This window comes from Helianthus annuus, chromosome 10 (assembly GCF_002127325.2).
Source record: "Helianthus annuus cultivar XRQ/B chromosome 10, HanXRQr2.0-SUNRISE, whole genome shotgun sequence".
Lineage (NCBI taxonomy): Eukaryota > Viridiplantae > Streptophyta > Magnoliopsida > Asterales > Asteraceae > Helianthus > Helianthus annuus.
The window spans coordinates 27,888,659-27,916,272 of NC_035442.2; the positions used below are offsets into that span (position 1 = coordinate 27,888,659).

At 34.4% G+C, this 27,614-nt stretch overlaps 2 protein-coding genes across 3 annotated transcripts; one reads left to right on the top strand and one right to left on the bottom strand.

The window, feature by feature from the left end:
• Positions 1 to 6,047: 6,047 nt before the first annotated feature.
• On the bottom strand, positions 6,048 to 12,793 carry LOC110884297 (serine/threonine-protein kinase PBS1). Of its 2 annotated transcripts, none has more exons than XM_022132003.2 (9): positions 12,632 to 12,793; positions 12,364 to 12,470; positions 10,824 to 11,204; positions 9,576 to 9,947; positions 8,656 to 8,859; positions 8,200 to 8,571; positions 7,453 to 7,696; positions 7,065 to 7,212; positions 6,048 to 6,654 (listed from the first exon to the last, which is right to left on the bottom strand). In XM_022132003.2, exons 2-9 carry the CDS (start codon positions 12,404 to 12,406, stop codon positions 6,283 to 6,285), a joined length of 2,136 nt encoding a protein of 711 aa, XP_021987695.1. In that variant the 5' UTR covers positions 12,407 to 12,470; positions 12,632 to 12,793; the 3' UTR covers positions 6,048 to 6,282. The 2 variants fall into 2 exon arrangements, with proteins under 2 accessions (XP_021987695.1, XP_021987696.1); XM_022132004.2 differs by having other exon boundaries at positions 12,364 to 12,473; positions 12,632 to 12,782.
• A 1,155-nt stretch (positions 12,794 to 13,948) lies between these two features.
• Positions 13,949 to 18,952, top strand: LOC110880862. Its single transcript, XM_022129301.1, has 3 exons — positions 13,949 to 14,570; positions 17,703 to 18,127; positions 18,692 to 18,952. The coding sequence occupies exons 1-3, from the start codon at positions 13,949 to 13,951 to the stop codon at positions 18,950 to 18,952; spliced, it is 1,308 nt and encodes a 435-aa protein (XP_021984993.1).
• Positions 18,953 to 27,614: the final 8,662 nt, after the last annotated feature.

A 27,614-nucleotide genomic window follows, 5' to 3' on the forward strand; every position in this document is an offset into this window, starting at 1 on the left:
CCTTTATGTGAAGCATGAATTGTGTGGATTTGATTAACTGTTACGAACTGCATGATGTTCACTGTCAAACGCTTTATGACATAGATTACCTGCGTATCATTACGAACATGAACTGATTTATTACACGTGCACACATTAGGACTTGACTGATTACTTGTGAGTGCGTAACATAGCATACCGAGCAAACCAAGGTGAGTTCACACTCTTACTAAGGCATGGGATTCCCAAGGGCTTGGGAATGGGTTTTAAAGGAATAAGGTTGAATAGATTCGTACTGACACTATTACTAGACTACCATACCATCGTCCTCGGTTGTGCAGGACGCATACGTGCAATCTACGTACACATTTACTTATTACTATCCTCGGTTGTGAAGGATACCTATACATATTACTATCCTCGGTTGTGAATGATACTTATACATATTACTATCCTCGGTTGTGAAGGATACTTATACATATTACTATCCTCGGTTGTGAAGGATACTTATACATTTTACTATCCTCGGTTGTGAAGGATACTTATATTTAATTACTATCCTCGGATGTGAAGGATACTCACGTAAGACCTACGTGAACCTATGCTTACTACTGTTCTCGGATTGTGAAGAACACATATGGTTACGAATAGTCTAGTGGATGTACAACATGGGAAGCCCCCACCAAAAGAACGTACTATCGGCCCAGTAGAGCCACATGTTACAAATGAAACTACCAATACACATTTACTTTCTGTGAACTCGCTCAACTAGTTGTTGATCCTCTGTTACATGCCTTGCAGGTCGTTAGATACATGGAGCTTGCACAGGGAGGAGCTGGTCGTTGTGGGCTTGGATCGTATTTATCTTGTTAAACACTTATGATACTTGACACTTTATTATGATGGGTTTTATTTATACGCTTCCGCTAAACTATGATAACCTACTTATGTTTTTGGAACACCTTTCATATGGATTGGGTTTGGTTTAATAGCAACTACTTTTACTGTATATATTGTTCTATATGATTGGTGGCTTGATCCTGGTCAGTCACGCTCCCAAGCGGTGATACTCCGCAGGCGGATTTTGGGGGTGTGACATAATACAACTAACGTAACAACACAAATAGATTAGCTACCAGTCAAAGAAGTCAAAACAGCAGTTGAGCAAGGAGTGACAGATCGCAATTAGCAATCTTTTCTTCCTTTGACTTCAATCTTGACTTTGACTTTCGAAACACGGGGTGTTACAGTAAACTTGTGAGAGCTTATTAAAAAGATCACTAGTTGCAGCCGTGGACATAGGTTCCCCACTGGAACCGAACCACGTAAAATTCTCGTGTCTGTGTCGTGCTTTATATTTTTATCGTTTATTATTGCGTGTTCGTTGTGAATCGGTATTCCGCTGCATCACTTGATACCTAACAGCAACAACTTAGGTTGTTATGTTGTTGCATTCAATTTGCGTTCTGTTACAGGTGAAGAAACACCAAGTTAATCCGAGGGTTAACTTGTGGTTTGTGTCTTGTCTAGATAAGGTTAATCCTCTTTCTTCCTCGACTGATTACTGCAAAGATCCTGCAAAACAACCACAACACCGTGAAGCTCGTTATAAGGAGTAGAATAGGGGGTTCTCCTTGTAACCACCCTCCGGCATGAGAATAAGAACTTGTTTTGAGGATAAAAGTGTGTGTATTAAGTGAGAGAGCAAGAGAGCGATCCTTAAACCTGGAGACGAAGTTCTCTATTTATAGCCAAAAAGAGTTGTGAAGGAGGTGGGCTGATGGGCCTTGGGCTAGACGTTGACAACAAGGAATATCCTTTTTGTCTCCTCGATCACGATCATTAGTGTTTACAAGCGAAAGAGGAGTTGGCGCACATTGAATAGATACATGTGGCCGGATAGTTGTCCTTGTTGTCTGGTCTGCCATCAGCAGCTTAATGGAGATTGTGGAACAGTGGTCGACGCACGATGATTGATGACGAGGCATATCGGGCTATCTGACAAGAGAGAAGGGACATCCTAGGATAGTGAACTGCTTTAAGTGAATATTTGTTAAATGTAAACTCTTTTGTAATAACTGAAATTTCATAAAGATATAACGAAGAGTAAATTGACATTTTAGTCCCTGAGGTTTGTCCAAATTTGCCATTTTAGTCCAAATAGATTTTTTTTCCTCTGGGTCCCTGACTTTTCCCTTTTGTTGTCATTTTGATCACATACCCTAACTCCATCATAAAACCCCATTTTTAACCAGGGGTACTTTTGGCATTTTCAATTTATATATTTCCACTTGCCATTTTGATCGATAATCCTTTTTACATTCATATTTTTTTAATCACTTATATTAAATATAAATATTTATATCATTATAATAATACATATATTGTAATTACTAGTAGGGTGCCCGCGTGATGCGGCGGGGGCGACACTTTGGATTGCGGCACTCGTTTCTGGTAGTTTCTTTATTCGTATAATATTTATGATAACATTATTGTGGTGGATATATGTCATTAGTGTTCCACATATATAAAGTTTTGTTTTTTTATAAAAAGTAATAATCAAAAGACAAAAAAATATTGTTTTTTTTATAAAATTAATAATCAAAAGACAAAAATTTAAAGATAAGTTGTTATAATTGTAAAGTATGTTTATTTTATTGGTTATATTATAAAGTATACTTTTATTCTTTAAAGTTCGTAACTTTTTTTAAATATCCACATAGTACTCATCCAATAAAAAAAATATTATTTGACTCGTAAGTACATTTAGGAGCTTTAACTTAAATTGTTAAATTTCGGTTTTTTACAGATATAAAAAAATTAAATTTTTATAAATTTCAAAAATTGTTTTTATAAAAAAAAAACAGGATGTTAAGAGTTTATATCTTTATTAACTTTATATCATACTAAGTTCGGATTTTTAGTTCCTAACTAATCTTATCTATATGAGTCTACTTTTAACTTATAATCTCTAAAAATATGCAACACAATTTACTATGTATCTAGTCAAGTTGGTAAAGAAATCTTTTGAAACTAACTAATATTATCTAGAACAATATAGTTGAACTTATAATTCCTAAAAATTTGTAACACAATTTAGTATTTATCTAGTAAAGATTGTAAATTTCTGAAGTATTTTGTTTATATTACTTGTTACAAAAAAATGTTTATAAAAGAATTATCTTTATAAAAATAAAATGTTTTGTTTATAAATAAAGTAAAAATTGTTTTACACATGTAAAGTTTCGTTTTTTTAAAGATGATAATCAAATGACAAAAAATAAAAGATAAGTTGTTATAGTTGTAAAGTAAGTTTATTTTGTTGGTTAAATGATAAATTTTATAATTTTATTCTTTAAAGTTCATAACTTTTTTTTAAATATTCACATGGTACTCATCCAATAAACTTTAAGTTCAAAATTTTGTTTTTATAATAAAAATAGTAGTTGACTCGTAAGTACGTTTTACACCTTTAACTTTAATTGTTAAATTTCGTTTTTATATATATAAAAAATTATATTTTTATAAAATTTTAAAAATAGTTTTTGTAAAAAATAGGATGTTAAGAGTTTATATCTTTATTAACTTTATAATTTATATCATAGTAAGTTCAGTTTTTTTGTTTAGCTTTAAAGTTTATTACTTTATTATTTTTTTAATTAAAAAAATACAAATTATTAGATTAATATCCAAGAATAACTGCAATATTTTATAATTTCAGCTTGACTATATCTAACTGCAATATCTATTTATTGCAACTTTAGGATATTACCTTAAAATTACATCTTCACCGTATTCACGTTAAATATTAGATTTGTATGGACTAAACATTGCACCATAAGAAATAATATCAACACTTTTATCACCATCATCCTGCAATAAAACACACATATAATAACATAAGGAACACGTTAATATGAAAGATATACGCAAAAATAATACTTAAAAACCAGCAAAATCAATACCTTAGAAGCTTGTTCGACAAATGGGTTGTTTAAATTGGCATGTTCATCATGCAACTGAATCTGAAAAATCAAATAAGTTAACATTCACATAAAAGTAAATAAAAGAGAACAATTATTCACTGCTGCGATATAACAGAACTGACCTTAGAATTTTGAATCTCGCATGCTTGGTTTTTCACAACAACTGAATTCAGAACTGGATCCATCTTTTAACTTTGTTTAGCAATAGATATAGGGGTGTCCTGCTATGTATTTATAGTAGTAATTATAGAAGTGCATTATGGTTTAATTTTAGATTTGACACCCCTTTTATTTAGGAAGTTTGTTGTAGTTAGTTTTAAGTTTTTATAAGATACATCTAAGTACAGATATTAGACAGTTTTAATAAAATAACATGTGACACATAATATCTTCATTTTATGTTATGGTACTTTTAATTCTTTTTTTTTTTTTTTTTTTTTTTGCATAGATGGAGCCCATCTTTGTAGATTAGGTGCATTAGATCACAAGTATTAATTACTTGTACATTAAAGCATTATTGACTTGTACCTTTTAATCCGTGTGTCAATATTAGGGGTGTTCATCGAATCGAATATCGAATTTTCGAATTATTCGAATCGAATTGTCCGAATAATTTTTATTTTTCCTTGAATTCGTATTCGATTCGAATTCGATTAAAACCTATCGAATTCGAATCGAATTCGTATTCGAATAAAAAAACCAATTCATATTCGATTAAAATTTTGAATTCGAATCGAATTCGAATAAGTTCTATTTAATTCGGATTCTTTAAAACATGTAAAAAACTATAAAAATGAAACATAAATTTTAAAGCAGCCATAAAACACGATATCACATTAAAAAGTTTCAAATAAAATACCACAAGTCTAAACTTCAAAACTAGAAGCCGGGAATAATCACTCCACATTATAAGTTAATATTTTTATGTTTAGAAATCTATTAATAGATTTGTTAATTAGGTTTTACTTATGGGTCATGTAATGGGTAATTTTAATACTTGGAAAAAAATTACAAAAGAATTTATAGTATTGCTTAATAAAAGTTATAAATTTTGTTATATATAAAAATAATAATTAAAAAATGTATAATTTTTATTCAAATTTCGAATCGAATCGAATCGAATTTGAAATTATAAATTCGTATTCGATTCGTATTCGATTTACTTGACTCGAATTGAATCGAACTCGAATTCGAATTCTTATAATCGAAACGAATTCTTGATAATCGAATCGAATTTAAACGAATTTTGAATTTTTCGAATTCGAAACGAATCCTGAACACCCCTAGTCAATATTGAACAAGACAACTACCGAAACGTTGACAAAAATGTGTAGGTCGTCATGCTATCTTTGGATATTTTTTTAAACAGTATAGTTTATAAGATATGTCAAGAATAAGTAAAAAAATTATAAGTTTGTTGTGGATGGGTGAATTGTAACTAATTATCTATAATTTTGTTAAAACCTTAGGGATTTAAGTGTAATAAGTTTAGGAGCTAAAAATTAAATAGTGTTTAAAAGACTAAACTAACCTCATTTTAGGGGTCTTTCTATAAATAAAGTGGGGGAAAAGTTCTTATTTTTTTTTGGGTATCTTAAAATACCACTCCCTCATACATTATAATATAGTATAGATAATATGGAATTATTACAATTCGGTCCTTTGAGCCTCTTCTCAGAACTGCCCCCTTACACCACTGGCAAAACTTCTCAGATCTGAGCTTCATCTTTGCTAACAATTCGGTCCTTTGATCATGAACATCAAATTGTCATCTATGATTATTTCTGTTCGGTTACTAAATCAACACCTGACAAACACTAAGTTTTTTCGCAAACCACAACAGATTCGTTGTCAGAATCTGTTTGTAACATCACTGCAAACCACCACAATTAGCCGCTGCAACCACCAACAAGAGTGACGTGCCACGATGTCGGAATATTTCACATTTTAAGTACTCTTTCATCTTTTCTCACTAGATTAGCTTGTATCATATTTTCGTTTATACATATGTTAATACTCAGACGGGTTCAACAAAGAAGATAAGAGCACAAATTGGAGCATTTTCATGATCTACACCTGATATGACTGTAAAAACACATAAACAAAGAAACTATTCCTTAGCAAAAATCTTTTAACAATTATGTTCGTCGCAAAGGGGAAAGCGCCATAACAACACCTACTGTACAACGCAATTCTTGAAGCGCTTTCCTCTTTCTGTTTCTGGGCATGAGGTTTAAATGTTTAATCATGATTTGAAAACGGGCCCGAACTTAATTCAACCCGGGCCCAAAAGTCAAATTCAGATATGAACAACAGGTTATCTGCCTTCATGAAGGTCTTCTGAAAAGAGAGCTGCACGTGGAATATTATCATGATCAAATGCACTTAGGCCCGAGTATGGACCCGATGAGAAAATAGAAGATGTCCCATCTGATTCAAAAGTGGTTGATGATTGCTTCTGGGCGGGCCGTGTAGTTGTTGCTGACGTGTCTTGATACTCTGTTACACGCTGTACCATTTTTAGTGACTGTACAACTTCCCCCATGGTGGGCCGCTGGTTCGCCTCGGGAGCTACACAAGCTGCTGCAATCGTACAAACCCGAGCCAAATCTTCAATCGGGTATTTTCCCCCGAGCTTTGGATCAGCTAGTTCTTCCAAACGGTCCTTATCCCGTAGGATTGGCCTCGACTGTGTAACCAAAATTCATTAGTATCTCGGTTGTGTATTATTTCTAAAGGTAAAATAATAAATAAAAAAGAATCATAGCATAAAAGAAAACATGTCCAACAGGCCAAAGAATATCCAAACTGTAGTTTAATGCATAAATGATAAAACCCCTTTTACAAAAATACGTTTTTATTAATTAAAATATCAAAACTTGAGTCAAAGGTGCCCCAAGTGTAAGTTTAATGCATGAAACCTTGTAAACTGTTTTATAAAAGAACACATTATCTAAATATTACAAAAACCTTTTTCTAACTGTTCGACCCGCCATCTATGCACCTCTGATTATTATTAATTCTAAGTCATCTATAAAACGGCGTTTACTGATATTTAAAGTTTTAACTTAAATCAAAACTAAAACAAATACAACTCACCCAAGAGACAAGGTTCTCCTGTCCTGATGGTTGGGTCATATCCACAGGCTTTCTTCCAGTCAACAATTCAAGCAGGACCACCCCATAGCTGTACACGTCACTCTTGACTAACAGATGCCCGGTCATAGCATATTCAGGAGCAACATAGCTGTAAATTAATTCATATCAGCAACTACTAAATACATGAAGAAAAATGATGTGTTGAGATGACTCACAATTAACCATGTTATTTTCCTATTCATTGACTATCATATGTAAGTGATTTTATTGACTATGAAATGAGTACATATGCTAGTTTAAAGGGTCTGAAAGGATAGTTATGATACTACAAAATGTAGACAGATAAGTAAATGTTTTGATATAGCAAAAAAGCTTTATAAGAACTAACCCGAATGTACCCATAACACGAGTAGACAAATAAGTTGCTCTGCCTTCTGGGGCTTGTTTAGCTAGACCAAAGTCGGCAACTTTAGCATGGAAATTGTTTTCTAGTAAGATATTAGAGGCCTTAAAATCTCTATGAATAACAGAAGGCTGTGAATCCTCATGCAGATATGCAAGTCCTCTTGCAGCATCAAGTGCAATCTTCATTCTAGTATCCCAATCTAACGGACAGTTAACCCCTAGCGGGCCTACAAAAAGACATTAATACCCTTAAACACAAAAAAGGTACGTCTGCATTAGAAATAGAGTAAAATACCATTTCTGGCCACTTTTGCGACTTTCGTCCAAACGTTTTTTTGTCCGCATCTGGATCCAAAAGGTTTGAAATCTTGCCATTTTCATCCAACTCCTTAACTCCATCCATTTTTCTCCGTTAAATGAAGGGCATTTCCGTCTTTTTATACACTTTTTATTAAAATAAAAACACTATAAGTAATAAAGATCCACCTCTCTTGACTTTCTCTCCCCACCCAAAACCTTCAATCATCACAAAAAATGTCTAGAAAACAAAAATACCCCTAACTTAGCGTTAATAAATGGATGGAGTTAACTAGTTGGATGAAAATGGCAAGATTTCAAAGCTTTTGGATCCTGATGCAAAAAAAAACAAACTTTTGGACGAAAGTCGAAAAGGCAGGAAAACCTCGAGGACGAAAATGACAACTTACTCTTAAAAATAAGAGAAACTTACCATGGAGCCAAGCTTCCAAACTTCCATTCGGTACAAGTTCATAACAGAGAAGATTTTCAGAACTATCCCTGTTGCTATAGTAACCAACAAGTTTCACAAGGTTTCGATGATGTAACCGACTAAGCATTTCAACTTCTACCAAAAATTCCTTATCGCCTTGTTGGCCTCCACTAGAAAGCCGCTTTATAGCTACGTGGGTCCCATCACTTAAAACACCCTTGAAAACTCTTCCAAATCCGCCTTCACCAAGTATGCTAGCATGTTCAAAGTTATTTGTTGCTTCTTTCAGTTCTTCGTATGCAAGAAAACGTGTACTCGTTGGATGTTGAAAAGATCCTGCAGTTGGAAGAGATTCCACTACCCTTGGCTTAACTGTTTACAAAAGATTAGAAAACGTGTTGAAGATGCAATAATTAGATAATCAGGTTGAGGTCCAGAATTAGCGTAAATTCATACCCGTTTCTTTTGGCAATGATTCAGGCTTTCGTCGGCATGAACAAAGTATAAGAACACAAATAACAGCAACCGTAAGAATTCCAGCACCAATTCCAACAACAAGAATCAAACTGAGTCGTTTTCCACTACTTGAAGTGTTCGATGATGTTGGAGTTGAAGACATTAAAGGAGGTGGTTTTGCAGGCGTAGTGGCGACATGAGGTGCTGCAAGGATATTGTAACAATTAGAATTTAAAATGCAAATTGTGGAAGAAAAAAAAGAGTAAAATGCCATTTTCGTCCCTGTGGTTTGGCTAGTTTTGCGACGTTTGTCCAAAGATTTGTTTTTCCGCATTTGGATCCAAAAGGTTTGAAATCTTGCCATTTTCATCCGGCTCGTTAACTCCATCCATTTTTCTCCGTTAAGTCAGGGGGATTTTCGTCTTTTTACCAACTTGTTTATATATTGTTTTTGTTTTTTATTTGGAAAGGGTATTTCAAATGCGTGTGCATAAAATTAAAAACCCGAATTGCCCTTTAAGTCAACAAAAAAGACGGAAATACCCCTGACTTAACAGAGAAAAATGGATGGAGTTAACGAGCCAGATGAAAATGGCAAGATTTCAAACCTTTTGGATCCAGATACGGAAAAACAAACCTTTGGATGAAAGTCGCAAAACTAGCCACACCTCAGGGACGAAAATGGCATTTTACTCTAAAAGGAAAGAAGAAAGAAACCAGGTCAAAACTTGATAAAAAGTTTTAAGAAAAAACTGCACGAAATAGAAATGAACATTATACTTTGCGACTGCTTTTAGCAACCCAGATACATTTTATTACTGATTTACAGCAACGAATGACTGTTCATGTTTTTGCTGGTTTTAAGTTCACTTATAACAAACAATGTTACAATGCGTAATATATCACAATTAAGAAATTACCGAGAGCAGGAGCGACCGACTTGAACCAGGTTAACTTAAGAAGCTCATAGCCACCGACGAGCTTGGGGTCTAGATGGACTTTATGCATAGAAAGTGAAGAGTTTATCACAGAAGCTTCACGGGAAGAAAAACTGACTCCCGTTTGTGGAGTTATATCCATAGAAATATTAAGTCTTGATAAACTGAGTAAATAAAAGTTTATTAGCTCAATTTGAGAAACGTTAAGACCAAGTTGAGTAGCAAATTGATCGAATAACTGATTCCAGTTTGGGCTCGATGAGACATTTAAAAGAAGAAGGTCGAGCTTTATTGGATACACACAGTGGCACCCTTCAGTGTGCCGTTTTAGCACTGTTTCAGGTCCACAACAATCTGCCATGAATAAATACAAACAAATGTCAACAAAAGAAAGAAGAAAAATGAGCAGGAAGTGCAGGTTTGTAACAGGACAAAATGTGTTCAGGATAATACAAGTTGTTTTTAGTATGGGTCAAAAAGGTCTGGATTGGTTTGGATTGGGTTGACCTGCAAATATTTTTTTTGTGTTTATTTAAAAATAATTAATAAATAAGTAATGGTTACCTATGATCACAATAAACATTGTCACAATAATAAACCTAACTCTTTACTTCTTTAAATAAAACAATTTAAATGGCCGTTGCCATAGTTATTGATGGCGAATGGCGAACGATAGCGACAAGCTACCTATACACTACGTAGCGATAGCGATGAAATAGCGGGTGCTATTTTATGTTTAGCGACACACTAGGAGAAAATTTTAGAAATATTTTATATGTATATTATATCCAAATAAGCTGTTTTATACACTGTGTTATATGTATGCTTAACAAAAAAAAACCTAAATTCCTCCTATTTTATACCTATAAAATCCCGCTATTTATATTAAAGCAAAAAAACCTAAAATCCCGCTATGGAGGCGCCAAAATCAAATAGCGACACAAGAGTGCTACCCTATGCTATGAGCGCTATTAATAACTATGGTCGTTGCAGTAAAAGGGATAATATTTTGGACGACATTTAACCTGTTTGACTCATTTAACTCATTCACCTTTTAGCTGAATATCTTGAATTTGACCCATTTGAGATAAACATAACCAAAATCAGGTGAACAACTCGAAGAAAATGGGCCGTACTGACAAAAACGGGTGAAAAAAAGGACGACTTGGACGATCACCTGTTTTAATTACTTGGAAAAGAAAAAAAAAATAATGAGAAAAGAAGTCTTACTGGATGCATGAGGAGACAACGGTGGCTGGGCTAAGCCAGTGGGAAATGTACCAGCACCAGATTGACTAGGAGCAATATCGGCTAACGTCGGAGGCGTAAGTCCAGCAACAGGAGGTGCGGCTTCACTCTTCCTCATTGAAGGATTTGAGAAATCTGAGTTTGAAGGAGGGTGGGCAGAGGTCACAAATGGTCCATAGTCAGGTGGTTCAGCTGGTGCTAGCACAAACTTGGGTGCACCACGGTCCGAAAGCCATCTCTTATGTTGATGTACGATTTGGGCATCGTTTCGGATATCCGTAAAACCAGCATCAACGGTGGATATAATGACATATAGAATAAGTAATTGTTTCAACACGAAATATCGTATATTGTTCGCTGATCCTGCAATTTGGATCAGTTGAAGCAAATCAGATTAACCATGTGCAAAACAATTCATAACAATACAAAATTTCAATAATAAGTGATAGAATTAAACATCTTAATCATGAATCATATTGCAAACATGGTTAACAATTGTAAATGTGGAATAATTTCCTAACATCTAAACCTCAGATATCCTAGTATTAAAACTGAAAAAGGATTAATGATAAACAGAGTACCATGTAGATTCCAGCGATTAATCCTATATACTTAAAAAATGGATCGAGGAGCATAGTTGTTAAAAGCCATCGCCTCTTGCGCCTAGGCCCATTTTTCAGGCGAGGCGAGGCAGTTGCGCCTTAAGTCAAGGAAATTGCGCTTTAATTCTCCAGATGATGGTTCAGGTGCACATTCCGGCGAGATTCCTAGATTCCGGAGAGTTTCTGGCCAAATTTTTTAAATTCCGGCAAGATTCTAGCCAGATCCATACTTTTATCTAAGGAAAACTACTTTTCTACACTAATACGCTAATATTTTTACTTTTGGTACTAAATAAACGATATAAAGTGTTATATAATAGATTTTGTTTATTTTATTTAAAGAATAGTATTCTTTTTCTAACATATATATTTTTTTTTATTTTTTTTATTTTGCGCTTTATTTTTCTCAGGCACTTGCTTTTTTTGCGTTTTGCGCCTAGCGCCTTTAATAACCATGTGAGGGCTTAAAACCTGTCTACTTAAAATATTTAGCTATAAAAATGTGTGTGTGTGTATATATATAACTGAAAATTACATATAAAATTTCCAATCTGGTTAAATCCCGATTAACTAATTTCTAGTCGGTACCCCACCGGCCGGCCAACTAGCGCCTAGCAATTTTTACAACCATGATGACAGATAATTAAACAGCTTAATCATGAATTATATTGCAAACATAGTTAGCAATTGCACATAGAGAATACTTTTCCAACGTCTAAGCCTTAAATATCCTATAACTATATATTAGGGTTTAAACAATGAAAACCCTAATTTATCAACTGAAATCAACAAGTAACATCAAAATAGATAAAAACATTAACAAGTGCCTTCACATTACATATAAAAAACCTAATCTCCAAAGCGTAAAGTGAAAACTAGAATTAACATGAAATTAATGGATAAATTAGGTAAAACTGCACCAGTGCAGGTGAAGACAGCAAGCGACTTTACAGGTTCCGACATCACCGGCGGCACCGACGGAGATGAACGGTTCAGATCTACCAAAAAAAGGCAGCAGCTAGAGCACCTGCTAAAATCACGAACAATGCTCACAAATCATATAATAACAATAATTATATGCGAATATCAAGCGAATCAGAGCATGATATTCCAAATTGGAAACGAGTGAAATGAACGATTGTGAAAGAAAGAAAGGATGCTAGTAGAAAAATGGTGACAGGGGCTAACGTGCGCTAATAACGGAAAAGCGGTGGGTTAATAACGGTTAAAGAGGCATCGCCGTCAATCGCGTCCAAGTGTAAAGTGACATCACCAAGTGTTGTAAGAAGACGGGGAGTCTGTCTCTCTCTTGGATAATGTTATGATGTCAACTCAACTCCGCTCCACCCAAAACAATATTACTACTTATTATTATTATTTAATATTTAATACTACTTATTATTATTATTTAATATTTAATGAATAAATTGCCATTTTAGTTTTTCAGTTTTTGTCCAAATTGTCATTATAGTCTAAATAGTTTTTTTTTCTTCTTTGGTCCCTAACTTTGTTTTTTTCTTACCATTTTGATCACATTACCTAACTTAGTCTAAAAATCAGGTTATAATCAGGAGTATAACGGCTCGAAGCTCAATTCTTTTTTCGTTGGGATGATAGGTGACAGCTCCTCTATAAATTTCTGGGGGGATATTTGGTTGAGAGATGAACCTCTTCGAGATAGATATCCTAACTTATTTTTTTTATACGAGATTTGTTATGTTTTATTCAAATAGGAGAAAAATTTACATCGAAATAGTTGGTAAACGGGCAACAAGCTGCGCCGCTACCCCTTTTTGAATAGCAAAACTAAGCCTTTTAAAAACTAAGTTCATAGATCTCGGGGTCATAACATTACTATGCATGACCCTTTGAACTCGACTAAGTAGGTCCACAGCCTCTGGCGCCAGAAAACCAAAAGTATCAAAAGCAAATGGGATAAACACGTGTTGGTTGTCAAGGCACGCTTTCTCATGTTTGGTCACTTTACCCGAAGCAGCCTTTAAAGCAGCCTGACCCACCGTGAAAGCACTACCCCCTAAGCCCACAAGCGGGGAAACCCCTGTTAGATCCACACAGGCATGTTTTCCTCCTACCCATCCAAAGACCAGAATGTCGGCCGGTCGAAGGGTAGATCTCCCTTCCAACGGGTCTGTTAAGAAATTAACGGGTGCCTCTTTCTTAGCAGAAATACCAGCGCACCTGAATATGTCAAAAAGGACATCCCTAACCAAATCATGTCGGTATTTGAACCCCGGGAGCTCTCTACAATGAACTGCATGCTCCCCAAAGGAATCCAAACACGCCTTATGACAGACAGGGCATACCTCATCAACTGGGAATAAAGGAATCATGAGGCGATACTTAAGGATAGTACGATACTCAACTGGCGACATATGCTGGCCTAACCCATCTATAGGTATAGCAAGAAGGAAATCTTGTGCATGTGGTTAAGGTAAATGGGTTAAGGTATCTAATCGGATCCTCTATTATAACAACTCCAAGTCTATGGCATGGGGTTGGCGGTCTAATCCATCTACTCCAGAAGAAGTTACCGAATTATTTGGGTTGTTAAATGATATTCATGACTTTGTTTGGCGTGGCGGTGAAGATGATTGGAAATGGAAATTCGACAAAGACGGCTTGTTCTCTGTATCTTCGGTTAAAAAGCTTCTGTCCAGCAACAATATGGGAGATCCAAACTCGAGTTTTAAGTGTTTTAAGTGGAAAGGATGGATGCCTCTCAAGTGTAAAATTATGGTATGGAGGGACGCTCGTAACCGTCTGCCGACTATTGCGGAGCTGATAAAACGAGGAGTCTCCATCCAGCATTGCTGCTGCAGTTTTTGCGACGAAGTTATGGAGATAACTCTTCATCTTTTCACCGGTTGTATGTTCTCCCAAGAAGTTTGGTTCCGTATCGAAGCTTGGTGTCGTATTCAGCATGGTTGTATTTTTGATATCTCATATCTCCTTCAACTTCTGGAGCGTAATGCTAGCTCTAAAGAATCGAGGCACACTTTAAGAGGGATCGTGTATGCTACTTTTTGGGTGTTATGGAATGAGCGCAATGATCGGATTTTCAACAAGAAGAGGCGTAAACCTTGCGAGGTTGTAGAGATTGTCAAAGGTAAGTCTTACTTCTGGATTCGTAATAGGTCTAGGATTAAGATTGTCGATTGGAAACAATGGTGTACTTGTCCGTGGGTTTGGTGTTAGTTGTTTGGCTCGTTGGTCCTTGCTTTGAGGACTTGCGTTGCCTTTGTTTAATGAAATGCTCTTTTCAAAAAAAAATCAGGAGTATTTTTGGCATTAAATTATCATGAGGTTTATAAATTATGTTGTAAGCTACCCCTGGTTATCACTACACAACAATTATGCCAAAAATACCCCTGGTTATAACCAGATTTTTAAACTGAGTTAGGCAATGTGATCAAAATGGCAAGAAAATGGAAAAGTCAGGGACACAGAGGAGGAAAAAAAACTATTTGTATTAAAATGACAATTTTGACCAAACCTCAGGGACTAAAATGGCAATTTACTCATATTTAATTTTTGGGTAAAGTTATTCTAGAGAGATTCTTGGGACGAAGTTGTTCTATAAATGCTTCTAGACACAGTGGATCGTAAAATATAACAGAATGTCGAGTAAAATATAACACATTGACGAAAAATATAACACAATGTCGAAAAAAAGACACAATTAGTCATAAAAAAACACAATGACGCAAATATAGAAAAAACACAATAATAAATAAAGACACAATAATGTAACAAAAAGTCTAAAATATATAAGCTAAATATCTAAAACCAAAAACCTAAAATCTCACATCGTAGAGTTTGATGAGACGGTTCCAACGCCGCTTGAATGAGGTAAATCGGAGTCTGTTTGATACCCCGTGTATGACTTCTAACTTTTAGGAGACTTTGTATCTGATTCTAACCCTATCACGTACAAAGTCTCATAAAAATAAGAAGTCGTACAAAGGGTATCAAACGGACTCCGATTTACCTCATTCAAGCGGCATTGGAACCGTCTCATCAAACTTTACAATGTGAGATTTTAGGTTTTAACTTTTGGATTTATAGCTTGTAGATTTTAGAATTTTTTACTTATTATCATTATGTTTTTTCTATATTTGTGTCATTGAATCCTTTTTGCGACTCATTGTGTCTTTTTTCCTCAACGTTGTGTTATATTTTTCGGCATTGTATATATTTTGCTCGACATTTATGAGTGCAGTATGTCTATCGCTTCTGTCAATCACGTATCGTAGCTGGAAAATGTTCAAGACACGGTTTTGAACTGTTATTATATGTTAACTACTGTCCATTCGTGATTTGGAGTCCATCCTCACGAAGAGGAGTCCATCCTCACGAATGGAACATGGGCATGTTGGTGAGGATGGACATCATCTATAAATAGGGCATTAGTCTTAACATTTAAGAACTTTTTCCAACTTGAAGGCTGATTGTTTCAAGGTTTGTACACTTTTAGATCAATCAATAGAAACAATATTGAATTACATTCTTGTGTCCGATCCACTCACGTACACGGATTCCGCACGTGATACGTGATCTTTGCAGTCATCGGTGTTACAAATTCGATCCAAACACGAATCCACAAGTGGTATGAGAGCAGGAGATCGATTGCACGGATTAAAGATACAAGAGTTCACGAAATTTCATCAGATTCGGAGCTAAAATTCATCATATTTTCTTCTTCTACTCATATTCTTCATATTTTTGAACTTTAAACTCAGATTTACACTGATTTCATGGATAAAAACGTCAAATTTTTTATATAATGTGTGAAAAACATTTTTGAATAATCCTCTAAAGTTTCAGAATCTAATTCAAACGAAATCTTGTTCAAATTAATGAAAACCCATGACGAAAACGTTGTTTGTGCACTGCTGAGTTCAAACGGATCTACCTGATTCGTGCGTATCGACATTCTTGACTTAGAAGTTTGCTTGTAATTGACAGACCAGGAAGCACAATTCACAGAGTATTGTAATTTTGAGAATGATTCCATCAAAGCTTGAAAGATTGTTTGATATTTAGTTGATCCGCTCGAAAAATTCACGAATCAGAAGCAGCGAACCAAGGTAATTACGAATCAACGGGTTTATTTGAACGAATCTACATTGTTTTACGGATCTACTATTTTAACGGACCTGCAAGTTTAAAAACGAACCCAGAAAATTAGAACTGATTTGAACAGATCAGGATTTAACAATTTGCGGATCAACATTCAACGAATCTACTGTTTGAATTTGGAACGAATCTACAATTTATGCATCAAGATTCAGCGAATCAACTGAAATTTCACATATCAACATTTTGTTGATCCGCATGGATTGAGAAATTACATTCGAACGGATATGCAAGAATGGATCTGGAACTGCATCTTCAGAACGGATCAACAATTGTCACGATTCAAGACAGTTACGGATCTGGAAAACATTAATTTCAAACGAATCTGGAATTGAAGTGTTCATCCGCTTGAAACTACAATCTGTTCATCCACTACCTGCATCCGCACGGATCTGAAAATAGAATTTGATTATCATGGATCGACATAAGTTGGACGGATCAAGGATTTTGGAACGGATCTGGAAATCTAGTTGTCTGTTTTGAGCGGATCTATTTAGTGAATCAACTACATCCGCAAGTCTGGTAGTCAAAAGTAACAAATCAACAATCAAAGTTCATTCGTTGATTGATTACAGTTCATCCGCATATTTGGGTGTTGTTGCCCATCCGCGCAGAAATCTGTTCATCCACTACCTTCATCCGCTCTTAAAGTTCATCATCCGCTAAAATTAACTCCATCCGCAGAATCAGAGTAAACCTGCATCCGTAGAATCTATTTGAATCTGTCCATTCGTCAAAAATCGTTCATCCGCTAAAATAAATTTCTTCATCCGCAGACGATGGTTCATCCGCTGATTCATAAGTCCATTCGCTGAATTATAAACATTTGACAATTGTTTCAGGGATTGCACGGATCTAGTTTGTTCATCTGCACTCATAGTTAATCCGCGCTTACAACTAGATTTGCATTTATTCCAGTCCATCCGCAATTAAATATTGATTTTCTTGAAACTAGTCCATTCGCAGTTGTTTATTTTTCACACGGATCGATGTTTGCAAGAAATTAAGATTTGGTAATTGGAGAAAATCATGGAAGTGAAACAAGAGAAAACTTTGAGAGAAAGAACGATAGCATGTTACAGATTGGATGAAATGTAAGCAGCTTACGACGAAGCTAGAAGAATGGGTAGATGGGACAAGAAGAGAGAATGTTACACAAATCGTAAAGGAAATCCAGTGGCAGATTCGAGAAGTGTAAATTTTAACGATCTACTTGAGGTGATTCCTACTTCTGTAGAACTTTACTCGAAGAAATTTGTGGATAAAACTTATATCCCAAACATGGAAAAACGAATCAGTGAAGTAATGCTTGCTAGTTTGAGAAAGAGAGACGAAGAAAGACTTCAGAAAAATGTTGAAAAGATGGTAGATGAGTTGAAGAAAAATGCAGAGGAAGACAATGGTGAAAATGAACAAAAGGTTAACGAGCTGCAGAAGACAGCAGGAGAAGCTGGTGAAGAAAGTCAGAAAAAGACTGATGAGAAGCTGAAAAAACAAGTAGAAGAAGCTGTCGCTGAAAAACAGCAGGTAATTGATGAAGATCAGAATCAGAAGGCAAAGGAAGCCACGGTGCCAAAAACTGAGGAAAAAATTCAAACTGAATCTTCTAAAGCATCAAATAATGATAAAATCAATGAAAAATCTGATAATAAAACTAATGAACAATGCAGGAAATGCGTGGAAACATGCAGTGCCTGTACTGAAAAAGATGAAAACTTAAAATCAAAAAATGCTGAATTTACTAAAATTGAAAAAGTTTTCAAAGAAAAGTGCAAAGAAATGTTAGAAAATGAAAAAGGTTTGAAAGAAAACGATGAAAAGCTGACACAAAAATGAAAAGTCTTGAAAAGGAAAATGAGATTTTGAAACAAAAGTGTTCAACAATGACCGAGGAATGTTTATAAAAAGAAAATGCGGTTCAAGAAATGAAAAAGGAATATGATTCAATAAAAATTGCATATCAAGTTACAAAAGAATCATATGAAGCTGTGAAAAGCTAAATGAAACTTGTTTAATCTAGACCTTCACAATGTTCTGAAACGTCACAAATGCTTAAAAACCAGTATGAAATAAACAACAATTAGTTATTAGTATATTGAAGAGGTTGCTGAACTTAAACGTAAAATGGATGAGTTAGAACAAGATAATAACAAATTGCACAGTTATCATGCTTCTTCATATGTTCTTGAACGTATTTTCAATATAAAACTGGATGATAAAGATTCTGAAAGAAACACGAAGGGAATTGGTTCAGAATATAATCAGGTTCCACCACTGTTTGAGAAAAATTTTACATTCTATGATGACGAGAAGCTGGAAAAAGCTTTCAACATGGTTGATCAATTGCTATAAAATATTGACATAACCTATTCCAAATCTGATGATACTGGTGATTCAGATGTGGTAGGTAAGGTCATTGAAAGTGTTTTGAAAGATGGTTCTACCAAATCTGGTAAGTCCGAGTCACATGATGAAAATGAGGAAAGTTTTCATGAAAGTTATCTTAAGAATTCAAAATCTGAGAAAAATGCGAATGATGATTCAATAGGATTGGCTTACTACATGATTGGATCGAACAAATTAATCTCAGATATTGAAGTTCCGATTCAAAATGTGATTCCGGATAAAATTGACAAAGTTTTCAAACTGGTAGAAATTGAGAAATCTGAAATTTCAAAATTTGCTGGAAAGAGAAAGAAAACTTTTTATAACAAAACTGGTTACAAAAAGAAAAATATGAAGGTTGGGTTAGGTTATAAAAAGAAACAAAACCAAAGGAAAAGAGCTAAAAAGTCGAATTATCAGAAAAAGACGAACTTTGTTCACGAAACAAGTTTAGAAGAAGAGAAAGAACTCCAATTTAGTCGACATACTAATGAAGAGTTCTATGCTCAAAAGAAACAACAACAACAACAACAACAACAGGCTAAAGATGTTTCGAAGAAAACATGCTTTAAATGTCAACAAGTGGGACATGTTAGTCGCAAACGTCCACAAAATCTAAAGCCTGTTGATGTTGAAAAAGAGAAAAAGAAGTATGATGTTGTAGGATGGAACCAAAAACGACATTACAAGCGAGTCATTTGATGTTAAAAGGTTACCGACCCGACACTGATCTTTAAAGCTTCAAGTGGTAAACTTGTGCAATATGAAAGACACAGGACAAAGGAGGACTTGATTGAGTTCATTTAAAAGAATCAGGTACTAACTTTCGAGTTGACCTCAGGGTCAGTCAAAGATGAGCTTTAAAGAAATCTTGTTTTTTTCTTCAGACTTGTGTAGTTGGTTGTGCACTCTTGTAGAGACATTAAGTTAAAATTTCAGGTTTTTACGTTTAATGCATAACACATTGGTATTAAAAATAAATTACGTGAAACTCATCACACAATGTGTGCAAAAAAATATAAATATCCACAGCAACGTGCATACATTCGCACTATTATAACAATGACGGTTCAATTTTTGTCGACCAGAAAAAATTGTTAATATTATTTTTGTTGAGTCAAACCGAACACTTATTAATACCGTTTTGGTCATATTACGACTCTATTTTTTGTTATTTTCTCTTTCGTTTGCCAACGGTACCGTATTTGGTTGAAATTGGTGGTGTTCGTTATAGTAGTGACATAAGTCTTTATGGTTATCAATCAGTAGACGGATTGGTTTTCTTTTAGGCCTATCGGGTCAGTAATATAGATATACATCTTACATATGATTTATTTATTGTCTTAAGGTTTGAATTATGTTTCTGCCTCGTATTGCTGACTCCGTTGTAACGCGCGGGTTCCCCACTAGTACTTCACAACATACAAAATATAAATACTATTATCAAATACATATACTAAAAGAATATTTATTTTTTCAGATTATGAACATACTAAAATAAATCACTAATAGACAAAGGTTAATGAAAAAAAAATATAAATTAAAAAATTCGGATATATAGTTCGGGTAAACGGGTATGTGGTTTCGGGTAATCGGGTTGGGTATCACCTAATCCCATACCCGACCCATACCCGTCAGGTATCGGGTATACACATCCCATTTGTGTCGGGTTTCGCATATACCCGTCGAGCTCGGGTATTTTTGTCATCCCTAATCGCATATATGCTAAAGATGTTGATAGTGTATTACGTTTTGATGTGATATTAAAAAGGAGTTTATGAAAGAAGGATAAATAAAATAGCATTAGAATGCAACTTTCTAACATGTCATTAACTAGACTACGTAACCCAACTGTCAACATACTTAGTTTTCATTTTGTAAAATTACCAAATGGTCCAAAGTCTTGGTAGATTTGAATGGTTGATGTAAGAATAATTAGCTACAATTGTAACAAATCTTACCATTTGATCAACTACTCCAGTCCATACGGTTTGAACCGGTCCGTAGAGGCATCCTTGAACCGGACAAACACTTCCTTGAAGGAGACCAAGGTGGCGCATATTAAGAATTGTAACAGCCTAACAGGGGCGGACTTAGGTGATGTGGTGGGTAGGCGGACGCGCCCCTTGAATAAAAAATAAAAAAAAAAAAAAAAAAAACTCAGTGTATTTTATAGACAAAAATCTCGATCGCACCCCTTGAAAGTTTGATTGAACCCCTCGTTCGCACCCCCAGAAATAATTTCTGGATCCGCCCACTGAATTGTAATATTACATGTTGAAAACATAACATGACCAACTACTAGTGTAGATCAATAATCTTGTAGAGTTCAAAATGGTGATGTGAGTATATGGCAACTATGGCTAATTAAAGACGTGTAACATGTATGATATTGATGGATTGCTTTAAAATAAAGTGGAGGGGGTTGGATTGATGTTGAGATGACATAAAACCTTTTAGGACGTGCCAACATATATAAAAATTTGTTCACGATATTACTATATAAATATAATAAAATAAAATAATAATATAGGACAATTTTGATCTACTGTTTTAACTCGATGCAAACCAATTATCATATCAACACCTACCATGATACATTCTCAAATAAGGCTTCACATCATTCTCATATATATTAAATCCTCTCCATTCAAAGCATGCCACGTGATAAGTTTTTTTTTCATGGGCTTTTTGCATATTTCCCCTTAAAAATCTTTTTAATTGCGTATTTACCCGAGCCTAAATTAATATTGCATATTTCCCCTTTATTAACTAATAAAATTGCAAATTTACCCGGTCTAAACTAATTTATTAAAATTAAATTATATAATGACTATATTACCCTTAATTTACTAAACCTTAAAAAATTACATATTTACTCATTTTTTTACTGGTTATTTTGTATTTTTCACAAATATGTTTCTTTGCTATGAATTTTGGCTCGAGTGTTAATGTTTGAGCCATGATTTCCAATCTACATATCATGTTCAATCTCCGAATCAATTAGCAATCTGAAACAGATATCGAAATCAACCGGGTGACCAAAAAAAGAAACTTAAGATAAGACAGTCAACAACGAATACAAAATAAAATGTATGTATATCTATTTAAAAACAATCCTATGAACCAAATAAACTATATCAAGATGTATGCATCAGAATGTGCAGAACACCATTCACAAATTAAATAAAGAAACGGTGGGCCAGTAGCACACAATTTGAATTTATGTTTTTATCTTCAAATTAAAGAAAACAATTAATTGTAAATAATTGAATAAGACAATACCCAATCAATTCTTAAAATAGCTTATCAAAACAACCGACATCGGAACGAACATGTATCATCGCCGTTTGCTGAGAGGGTTTTCCGGGCACCGAGGATAACGTCTATTGTAACGTCGTTGATAAGTCGCCGGCTGTAAAGAATCGCCGTGGTACAAACGACGTGGCACAAACGACGTGACGACTGTCGTACCTGTATATGGATGTTTTGAGAGGGTGGAAGAACCTGATGACCAGTGGTTTGCATTTGAAGCTTGGTTTTGCCTGAAGCCATAAAGTTTTTTTTCTTACTTTTGGAAAGGGTAAATTAGTAAATTTAATAAATAAGGGGATATATGCAATTTTTATATAGGCTTGGGTAAATATGCAATTGAGAGTCTTTTCTGAGGGGAAATATGCAATTATCCTTTTTTTCATTTATCTAATGAATAGTGTACTCTCCATTCATGATTAGCTATTTAACCATGTTTAAACATCATTTTCAAACTTTTATGTCTAGTGTGCATAAACAACACCTAGAATTGCATCATAACAATCAAATAACATCAATTTATCATTATAATTCAAGTGTTCATCATTTCATCATAAAACCCACCTAGCAAATACCTGGTTAATCATTCAATCACTAGTTTATGGCACTAAATCACCAAATTCTTATCTAGGGTTTATTCCTAAACTTGTATTCATTACAATTTTGCCATGAAATTTAACATTCACTCTAAAATTGCATCTATGAGTGTTCATGACAAATCATAACATCTCCAAATATCAAAATTAGACATACCTTGTGATCTCCTAACTTGGGTGATCACGATTCTAGCTTGGAACTGATTTCTAACCCGTTTTCTTCTTTGATTTTTGATGGAATTGTGAAGTTAGGGTTTGAGAAAGAAATCCCCTTCTTGCTCTCTGCTTATCTCGACAAGAACACACACTTTGAGTGTGTGTTTTGTGTCAAATTGTTTTTTTATTAATAATAGTTTCTAACTTGTCCTTTTTAGTCCCTTAACTTCTTAGGTTTTTATAAAAGGGGTCTATTCCATGTTTCTTATTATTTAATCCACATAAATTAACTAGGTTAATTATTCCTAGTTATATTACCTAAGATTAAAATCAGCATAACTATATATATATATATATATATATATATATATATATATATATATATATATATATATATATATATATATATATATATATATATATATATATATATATATATATATAGGGGACCGCTAAAATGAAAACCACCTCCAGTTGTAAGATCCATGAGAACTTTTTGATCCGGGGCGAGTTGGACCAAATTTTTTTTTCATAAACGTAGATGCGTGTATTATAAACACATTTGTAAAAAAAATTCAAAAAAATGTCGTGTGTGTAGTTTTGAGCACCACAAGTTTGTGTTTACGGGTATCGTAAAGTTTATTTAAAATTTACGGTACCCGTATACACATACTTAAAATTTACGGTACCCGTAAACACAAACTTGTGGTGCTCAAAACTACACACACGACATTTTTTTTTTTGAATTTTTTTTTACAAATGTGTTTATAATACACGCATCTACGTTTATGAAAAAAAAATTTTGGTCCAACTCGCCCCGTATGGTGTAGTTCTCATGGTTCTTACAACTGGAGGTGGTTTTCATTTCAGCGGTCCCCTATATATATATATATATATATATATATATATATAGGTAGAGGATCTTGTACAAAGTCCATCTTTTGTAAGAAGTGTAAGAAATAATTTGGGAATGACAAGTGTCCCTCATCTTAATTAATTCAAAAGGGTATATTAGTAATTGTACATTCTTGTCAATTAATTGATTTCCAATATAACTGAAAAAAACTTGGCGATGAGAATGTTTAGGGATTGATCGTTTCATCTCCATCTCTGATTCAGATCATATTCTCCGACCATTTTGTTAACCTTCCGTCATCATCATCACAGTTCATGTCATCTTCTCCGATTTGAACACCTGCATCTCCGACCACCGTCACCAATTTCTTTCGTCTCCACAAATCATTCACCGTCATCGTCTTTCATCTTCGTCATCCTCATTTCTGATCGTCACTTGAATCATAGTCATGGTGTTTTAAAATCTGGGAATGTTTTGTATTGATTGTCCAGATGTTAAAACACCATGGATGTAATCACAATACAATGTTTTCTGGATTCTAGATAAAACACCATGACTTGAATCATAGTCAATTTATCCAATTGTTTTAAAACACCACGCCATGAATCTGATTATACAATGTCTCCATATAAAACACCATGACTTGAATCATAGATGTTTAAAACACCACACCATGAACACTGTCTACAGATAAAACACCATGACTTGAATCATAGTCATGGTGTTTTAAAATCTGGGAATGTTTTTGTATTGATAAAACACCACGCCATGAACAATGTCTCCTGATAAAACACCATGACTTGAATCATAGATGTTTTAAAACACCACGCCATGAACAATGTCTCTAGATAAAACACCATGACTTGAATCATAGTCATGGTGTTTTAAAATCTGGGAATGTTTTCTATTGATAAAACACTACGCCATGAACAATGTCTCCTGATAAAACACCATGACTTGAATCATAGATGTTTAAAACACCACGACATGAACAATGTCTCCAGATAAAACACCATGACTTGAATCATAGTCAATTTATCCAGTTGTTTTAAAACACCATGCCATGAATCTGATTATAGATCTATTTATGATAAAGTATGAAGAAATTCACTGATTTTTTGTCGATTGATGACGGTTACCATATAATTCGATGATCTTTAGGAGGTTGATGGGGGTTTTGAAAACGGTTACCATATTTGAAACGTTGGAAAAGTCATTATTGCCCTTCAATTTTTACATAAGGTCCTTCTAATTAAAACACAATTTACATTTTATACCCTATTGATCTCAACCATTAGATCAAATATCCAATGGTTTAAAACACTTCTTACCCTTCTTACATTTTACACACTTTTTACCATATCCCTACCCTATATATATATATATATATATATATATATATATATATATATATATATAGTAGGAGTTGGGTGGAAAGTGTGTTTTTCCTAGAAAGTCTAGGAAGCAATAAGAACGTGACATGTGGCATTGAAGGATTTTATCTAAAAGGGCATTTATGTACTTTCACAATCTATTTTTATTTTAGGAAATTATCTTCAATAACTAACTATACATAAATTTCGGAATTTTTTGTTTTCGATTTCTGATCTCACGTAATATCAATCATTCCTTCGTTTTCTTGCTGGAATCTATCAGCATGTTCTTGGTACTGTGTTTTAACAATTTGTTCTTGGTGATGTGTTTTAACAGCAATCAGATTCATACAGCTGTGTTTTATTATTCAGATTCATACAGTTGTGTTTTAAAAGCAAGCAGATTCATACAGTTGTGTTTTAGCATTCCGATTCATACAGCTGTGTGTTAACAGCAAGCAGATTCATACAGTTGTGTTTTAGCATTCAGATTCAAACAGTTGTGTTTTAACAGCAAGTAGATGCATACAGTTGTGTTTTAGCATTCAGATTCATACAGTTGTGTTTTAACAGCAAGCAGATTCATACAGTTGTGTTTTAGCATTCAGATTCATACAGGTGTGTTTTAACAGCAAGCAGATTCATACAAATGTGTTTTAATAGCAAGCAGATTCATACAGTTGTGTTTTAGCATTCAGATTCATACAACTGTGTTTTAACAGCAAGCAGATTCATACAAATGTGTTTTATCATTCAGATTCATACAGCTGTGTTTTAACAACAAGCATATTCATACAAATGTGTTTTATCATTCAGATTCATACAGCTGTGTTTTAACAGCAATTCAGATTCATACAGCTGTGTTTTAACAGCAAGCAGATTCATACAAATGTGTTTTACATCAGCAGATTTTGCCCCAGCTTTCGATCGGCTTCCGGTAACTGTTCCGCTGCTATCTATCCTTTCCAAAGTTTCCTGCTTTTTGAATCTCTTCCCTGCAACCAGCAAAATACCATCAATTACAAACAAGAATCACCCGTAATCGCTTTGTAAAACACGCAGTACAATGAAAGCTTGATCTTACGTATATGGAACAAGGAAAATCTCTTATCTTCATCCATGATTTTAGGTATTTTTGGTATGATTTTGGGGGTTTCCAAATTTGGGTTTAGAGAGAGAAAGAGAGAGAGAGAGGGAAATTGGCGTGTATTAAGGAGATGTGATATCTCTGACGGTTATTTTTGATTGGTTTAAAACACATAAAAGGACGAAATTGCCCCTACTCATTTAAAATAATCTATTAAATATAGTTAATTATTACAAGATTGCCATTGATTTAATCTCAACCCTTAAACACACCAATCGGATGGACAAGATCGCTTCCTAGACTTTCTAGGAAAAACACACTTTCCGTAGGAACACTACTCTCTCTCTATATATATATATAATTTAATATTTTTAGGGTGTTACATTCAAGCACTAAAGCTTAAATCATTTGCATCCTTTTCATGGGATTATTCCCCTACAGCTACAATCCATTAACCGAGCTTATTAATCTTGTATTTCACGCTCCCGTTACTCAATTTGCGTTTACACTTATATGACCTGTTCAACCTTCTAGTGGTTGAACTTAACTAATTCAAGTTCATTTTCAAAGATTCATATCCTTTCAATTATGACCCTTTACCTGGGTTCATTATTCCGTAGTTTGCGTTCCCGTTACCTAGTTTACGCTCACCATTACATCTTAACCCATTATCCGGGTTCCTTAGTGTCATTATTTACGCTTCCGTTACCCGGTTTGCGTTTTACTTTATTTTGACCCGTTTGGGTTATTCGTGTTAATACCGTCACTTATGAACAACCTCCCTTATGCATCTTATTCACAAACATTACTTTAAACCAACCATAATAATAACTTAATAGAAGAAAATAATAGAGCGTGTAGCCACGTACCTTAAAGCTTTCCTTTCAAACGCCTGTCCGCCCTGGTTTGACCTTCCGAAGCTCCACTCGAGTTGCCTAAATAGTGCAACCCAATTATCATTAGAACCTAATTGTTCACATCCATGGCATGTCACGCCCCAACCGATGGCGGAATCATTGGGGTGCGGCACTGAGCGAAACAGATTGTTCAAGAGAATCCACAACAACTATTAAATTACCAAATCCTTAACATTAATATCCCATACTACTAATAGAGAAAGTAAAAATAGTTATTACAGATAATTGTCTCAAAAACAAGCAAACTGTTCTGACAACTCAGATTTTTATTAGGTTTGTTTCTAGACTCCATCCTAGCTTGATTCCAGCAAATAACAAGCAAGCATCTTTAG